The following is a 6739-nucleotide window of genomic DNA, read 5'->3' as shown; positions in this document are numbered from 1 at the left end:
GAAGGCTTTCGCTAAGTGACCCGTCACGGATTTCGCCGTGATTAACAGGAAATACTCTTTGAGCATCATCCCATAATGTGAGGAGGGCGGGGGACGAGACCGCCGGGGACCCCAGCCAGCTCCCCGTAGCCATGGGCGGTGCAGCCCGGCGCGGAGCCAGCCCCGGCGGTGCCCCCCGCCTGATCTCGCTGCTCCCCCCGACGGCGGCGGGGCAGGGGGTGCTGCCCGCGCCCCCCGGGCACACGCAGGCGCGCAGCTGCCGCGCCCAGGTGGCGGCCGGGTCAGCGGGGACCTCCTGCCCCGCTGAATCAGACCTTCCCCTCCCACCACATGCGCAAGGAGGGAGGTGGCCCGGGGCAGCCGCCTCGCTGCATATAAAGCGCTGCCGTCGGGCCGTCCAGAGCCGCTCGCTCCCGGGACCCCGCTGCCGCCCGCCCATCGCGACATGGACACGGGCCGCCGCCTGCCGCTGCCCGCGCTGCTGCTGCCGCTGGCCTGCGCCGCCCTGGCGCAGCGCTCCCTCACAGGTAGGAGCGGGCGCTCGGCGGGACCCCGCGGGGGACATTGTGGGGGGCTGCGCGGGGCTGGGGCCGCCTGTGCCGGCAGTGGCCTGAGCCGCTGGTATCTCCCGCAGAGAAGCAGCGCGCCTGTCTGCTGCCCCCCGACGACGGCCCCTGCCGCGCCCTGGTGCCGCGCTGGTACTACGACAGGCACACGCAGAGCTGCCAGGAGTTCACCTACGGGGGCTGCTACGGCAACGCCAACAACTTCCTCACCTTCGACGACTGCGAGAAAAACTGCTGGACCATCAAGAGTGAGTCCAGGGACCGGCAGTGCCCCAGAGCGCCCCGGGGTGGCAGGGCGCTAGAGGGGATCTGCGGGGACACCGGGGAGGCTGCGCAGCTTGCGGGATGCTTTGAACCCACCCGGTGTGTCACAGAGTCATAGAATTGTTAAGGTTAGAAAAGACCTTTAAGATCATCGAGTCCAAGTGATGTCCCTCTTGCTTGTTTCTGCTTCTTGCTGATGTCAATTTTAGGCAGAAAAACCAGAATGAGTTGTCTCAGAAATGACATGTGGAATTTATCTATTACTGGAATTTAATATGGCACCTACTGGCTAATCAATGCATCAGATTCCTCCTGTAAATTTTATCCCACTTCATTAAAGAATGCAGGTGGGACAAGCTGGGACTTGCTTACAGCTGGTGTAATAATGTTTTGCCTACACTACCACGTTGTTCTATCTGTGAAGAATGACGGGTTGATTTTACAGAGGATGAAATTATTTTTATTGCAGAAGTCCCCAAATTATGCCGGTTGGAGGCTGATGGAGGACCTTGCAGGAGTTATCTAAGAAGATATGCCTTTAACTTGAGCTCAATGAGGTGTGAGGAATTCATCTACGGTGGCTGTTATGGAAATGGCAACAACTTCAGAGATCTGCAGTCTTGTGTGGACCACTGTCTACCAGAAAGAAGTAATGGTTGTTCCAAATTTTTAATAAAATAGATGATTTAAAAGTGATATGAAGATGATACTTTATTTGATATTTTCCTCTGGATACCCATACAGTGGTAATTTTGAAGACTTCTGTGAAGCAAAGTTTATATTGTCCACATTAATTTTAATGTGTTACTTGTCTCAGCTGTTACTGAAAGAGCAAAAATGCTGTGGCCTAAATACTTCCACGGCTACATGCAACTGATTTCTTGACTTCTAGAGTCAAGGTACAGGTGTAGCTGAAGGGAAATAACAGGGTTGGAGATCTGTGTTGAGGGAGATGTGTCAGACATTGTGGCAGTCATATTCAGGGCACTGATACTGTAGTATAAAGCAGAAGTGCCTTTCTAAAATTCAGGCCTGAGAGATGGTATTAGGAGGCTTGGGTTTTTGGCACTCATCAGCTCAGATTCTGATAGAGGTTTTGCCTGATGTGATTCTTCACTATCTCGCCATAGGAGCTTAAAATAAGAAAGGTTGTAACTATGAGCAGGTGACTATAGCTAAGCATTGTCATGACCACAAGGTTAATGTCCAGTGCAAGATAGGATCTTGGAAGAAGAGAGATCTACCAGAATGTATCAAAGCTGTCACTGCTTAACATTTATTAGTGCTTGATGACAGTTATTTGTGACTGATGACAGACTGTCAGCATTTTCTTAGGTGAATGGTGAATTATTTTTAATTTCTCTGTTACACATCCAGTGAGCTGATAAAAGATTTACAGCAGGAAAAGTAAAATTTTGTTGAGGCAAAATGAAACATGATTCTTTTGAGAAAAGCGGTGGAATTTGTATTTTTTACTGAAAGCATACAGAATTTGCTGGCAAAATCATAGCAAAATAGTGCCTTTATTTTCTCTACAGAGGTTGTTCCACTGAAATTTTTGTTATATTTCTATATACATGGAATAAGACTATGTAAATATCTCAACCATCATATGCATGGCACCACAAATGGGCAAAGCTGATGAATTTCAGTTGTGGGACAATAATCCTGTTTTCTGGGCTGATCTGTTGCTTTCTCAAATTCACAACTCACAGGAATTAGATGTAGTAAGTCTCTGAAGTCTTCAGTAATAGTCGTGTCAATTCACTGGGAAAAAAAGCAGTTTAGACACAAAATTTATTGCAGGATACATTTTAAGAAGCCACGCACAGAGATTGTATTTATATAATTTTTCTTCCTCTCTCTTTTGTTTTTCTTTGTCTTTTTTTTTTTTCCCCAAGCTGGTCCCTTGCTATGCTATAGCCCTAAGGATGAAGGATTGTGTTCCTCTTCTGTGCCTCGCTATTACTATGATGCCAAGACTAAATCGTGTAAGGAGTTCAAATACACTGGCTGTGGTGGAAATGCCAATAACTTTGTTACTGAAATGGATTGCTACAATGTCTGTAGAAAAGGTAAGATTTTTTTGTATTTTGTCAATCATAAGCAGGTAAAACAATCCACATACAGCAACCAGTATTCACGGTGTTCTTTTACTTGCCTTGGCTTGCTACAAGGGTATGCTTTTTGCATTTTGGACTTGATGTTTTCACATTCAGGGAAAATTGAAATGCAATGCTAAATCCTTCTGGCAAGATCAGTGCGATGGAGGTGGTTACACCATATATTAATGAAGTGTAGAGAAGGCCACACAAAAAGACTGAGCTCACTTACTCACTGGAGCCCACAAGGAATCAGTCTTTAAACTGTTCAGTACCTGCATGAACTAATTAATATATCCTTTTATTCTGCATATTTTTAAAATAAGATTAAAGTGAGTTGTGAAATCAATTTACCTTTTCCCTTAGTATTTTCAGAAGTTACCATCCTACCTCGATTCCCTGCTGTTAGCTTCCATTTCCTATTCCCATTACTAAAGATTTCTGCCTCATTAATTGTGCTGAGTAAACTGTTTCTGTGGCCTTGGGGGGAAGGCTTGGAATGATAATAGATTTTTCCTAATGGTTTTATTTAAACCAGCTGCTGGCTGTGCTTGTAAATCAAAACAGTTATGCTTTTACTTGCAGTCATATGTTCATACCAGCTATTGAAAGTTTTAATACTCTACTTTAACTCATTTAATATGAAAATAAGTGAGAGAGAGAAAAGCATAATTGTGTGTTGTTCCTTGGAAGATTCAGGAAGCAGACACAGCACAGTATTTTAAAAATTGATACTAATGGGAAAAGAATTTAAGACTGTATCTAGCATGTACATTGCCTTTGGAAAAAAGGAAAAAAGAAAAACTTTAGAAGTAGCTTTGTTTTAAACATGAAATACATGAGGGTGGAGTACTTTAGTATTGAAGGTATGTAATCAGAAGGCTTAAGTTGAAAGACAATTCTTCTGGAAATCAAGGGCTGAGGCAAGGATTGCACCCCAAGCACTGTCCTCAGAAATAAAAATATTGCTTGCCAGTTAGTCATGACAATAATATTTCTGTGGATGACAAGTCTGAGTGTGTCTCTGCTATTGTAGTATTATAAGAGAGTCTTTAATAGCATGCTAAGTTTATCTGAGATGCTTGTGATTATCTAATTTGCATCTATTAGTACCTGTGAAGTGGTAGGGCCAGGCTCCAGTCTGGAGCATGCAGGGAGAGAGGAGGAAGGAAACTGCCTCTTCAGCGTCTGACCTCCATGCTCTGTCCCTGCCCATGCACAGCCAGATCCACCTGCATGTTTTTTCTTCCTCACTTTTTTTTTTGTGGAAGAAAGAATAGGGAAATGCTGTCTGTCTGGTAACTGGAGCACCAGGATAGCCAAACATCAAGTATCAGTTTTAAGCTTTTTCACCAACTTTTGAATGTCACAATTCAGTAAGGGTTGATACAGCCAAAGACCAAAGTTAAGGGCATAATTAGTGCTAATTAATGTACTGCTGTACATATTCATCTCTATAGCTTGGGAGTGCGTGGCAATATTAAGCAAATAATTCAGGCAACTTAAGCCACTCGTGTCCTACTCCCAAAATTTCCTCCTCAGCATCTTTCTTGTTACCTTCTGGAGTCTCACGTTGAGTTCAGTTGACCTTCCCTGTGCAAATATACAACTGCTCACTAAATTCATCTATAGTGTTTTAAGTGAAAAGGTTTCTGATTAATTTAAAAAAGTTTCTATTGGAAAAGAAAACAAATGCATTGGGGTGACAGCAAAAGGATTGAGAACTGCTGCTAGTATATAAGTAGCAAAAAGACAAAGATTTTCTATCCAAAGTGTTTTCTGAACTGCACTCAAACATTTCATGCAGCCTTTGTAAGCATTTCTGGAATTAACTCTGCCTTAGGCCACTCTACAGCTTCTCTGAGTTTTGTGCAGAACCCACATTTCATCTCTTGATCTGCCATAAGCACTGGTTATATTTTAGTCTTTCCCCCTCTGTTCAGAGAAATGTAATGATAGTTTGGGTTTTTTTGCTTGTATATGGTTTTTGATTTGGTTGTTGGGTTGGGGTTTTTTGGGTTTTTTTAGGGAGAGCAGTGTATTTAGTTTCATTCTGCATTCCTTATCCTTCACTGGATAAGGACAGCTAGATAAGACTTTGATGCCTGCTCAGGAAAAGAGCAGCAAAGTAGGATTCCAGTACCAAAGGTGAACACCTTGGAGATCTTACAGTGTGAGAATAAGGTGTGCAAAACACATTTTACAGTTTCTGATTTATTTGTTATTATTGGACAACTGTTAGAACAGCATAACATGAAAAAAACCCCTGCAAACAATAAAGAGTTTGTCATGCTGTTTCCTTAAATCCCTCCTTTGTTTTGTTAGCAGGGACTCAGAAACCGAGAATCAACAAGCCAATGAGTGTATCTCGCAGAAAAATAATGAGAAAACTGATTAAAAAACCTCAGATGTATAACCAGAAGTCTTAAAGCTGGTGTGCACTTGGATGTTTGAAACACCTTCTGTTGATTCCACTTTCTTCTTTTGTAAGGTAGTTTCCACACAGTTTTATACTGACATGGTTCTGTCTTTCAGAACTCATTTTTATCCAACTTAGTGTTTTATAAAGAACTGCATTTAATAGAGGAATGAACCTAAGTTTGGTTCTTCTGCTCTCTTGTCTTTGCAATAATACTTTGGCAAAGACAGGTGTTTAGATTTCCATGTTTTTATGGGGGAATGTTACTACTGCCTTAGGAGAATATTTCAGTTGTTGCAAATCAATTAAAATTTGAAAAGTCAATTGTCTCTTAGAATAACTAAGAAGAGAACAACAGTTAAAATCTACCACGGATTTTTTTTTTTTTTTTTTTTGGTGCCCTCTGCTTGCTAAAGAAAAGGAACATTTCAAAAGTATGTTCAGAGGTTTATTGCCCTGGCATTTTACACGCTTTGGCACTATCATTTAAATAGACTGTCTTTTACAGTTAAGATTCATAGTCAAAGCTTTCAGAAGTCTTCATAACGGTAAAAAAAGTATAAATTTGAATCCAGTTCATCGGACAAGAGAGAATTGGGAATAGGGATACATTGATAAACACTCTGACAAAGGCAATGAATAAGCTAGTTGGGTATTGAAATAACAATGTAGCCATTACCTTTCATGACATTTGAAATTTCTGTGAAGTTACACTCCAGATTCTTGTATGACATAAATCAGCATATTTGTACTGATTTTATGCTGATTACATCTGCAGCGGATCTTGATATCTGTGTTAATGCAGTGGCTGTTAGAGCAGAACAGCAGAAGCTTCTGCAAAAGTGTAATCCCTCTTTTGAAGGCACTGTTTTATTTCTTATGGTAGATTATGCCTATGGTGATATTGCACATTCTTGTTTGTTTTGTATTTCAGTAACGTCTGAATTTCAATTTATTTCACCTAAATATTTTCTAAATATAAATTTGTAAGTAACGTTAATAAAATGTTTTTTGAGAAAAAGAGAGCTTGTTCTGTCATTATATGAGTTATATACACCAGTATGTGTAATGGAACTTATTATTTGCTAATTATGACTCCAGCAGAGTTTAGTTGTCTCTTGAATCGTTTCCTTATACAGAGGTCTTCATTTGAAGAAAGCCAATAAATTGCATAGATGTCAGCAGTTTTTGTGGCTCAGCTGGCTCTCTAAAGAGCTGCTCTCAAAGGGGTGTTTAGTTACGCTGATTGTTTGCTGCTGGGTCTTCAGTTGAATGTTGCACTATCTGGGTAACACCTTATTTGCTTGCTTGAAACTACATGGCTCTCAGATAGAAAAATTCAAATGTGTACTTTATACCCATTTCTGAGAGGCAACATGATGGGCAAA

The 6739-nt window shown here is 41.7% G+C and overlaps 1 protein-coding gene across 2 annotated transcripts; it reads left to right on the top strand.

The window, feature by feature from the left end:
• The first annotated feature begins 414 nt into the window (after positions 1-414).
• Positions 415-6297, top strand: TFPI2 (tissue factor pathway inhibitor 2). 2 transcript variants are annotated; one of them, XM_027639441.1, is made up of 5 exons: positions 415-527; positions 635-814; positions 1300-1479; positions 2732-2905; positions 5261-6297. In XM_027639441.1, the coding sequence occupies exons 1-5, from the start codon at positions 446-448 to the stop codon at positions 5359-5361; spliced, it is 717 nt and encodes a 238-aa protein (XP_027495242.1). In that variant the 5' UTR covers positions 415-445; the 3' UTR covers positions 5362-6297. The 2 variants fall into 2 exon arrangements, with proteins under 2 accessions (XP_027495242.1, XP_027495241.1); XM_027639440.1 differs by having other exon boundaries at positions 5258-6297.
• Positions 6298-6739: the final 442 nt, after the last annotated feature.

Source organism: Corapipo altera, unplaced genomic scaffold (assembly GCF_003945725.1).
Source record: "Corapipo altera isolate COAL_440 unplaced genomic scaffold, ASM394572v1 44, whole genome shotgun sequence".
NCBI classification, from domain to species: Eukaryota; Metazoa; Chordata; class Aves; order Passeriformes; family Pipridae; genus Corapipo; species Corapipo altera.
This window is presented reverse-complemented; position numbering and strand designations above follow the sequence as displayed.

Bases quoted from the DNA above. Each gene is read 5' to 3' on its own strand.
- TFPI2 (XM_027639440.1), top strand. From the start codon at position 446: ATGGACACGGGCCGCCGCCTGCCGCTGCCCGCGCTGCTGCTGCCGCTG. The intron at 815-1,299 runs GTGAGTCCAGGG...TTTTTATTGCAG, and splicing joins AAACTGCTGGACCATCAAGA to AAGTCCCCAAATTATGCCGG. The intron at 1,480-2,731 runs GTAATGGTTGTT...TTTTTCCCCAAG, and splicing joins CCACTGTCTACCAGAAAGAA to CTGGTCCCTTGCTATGCTAT.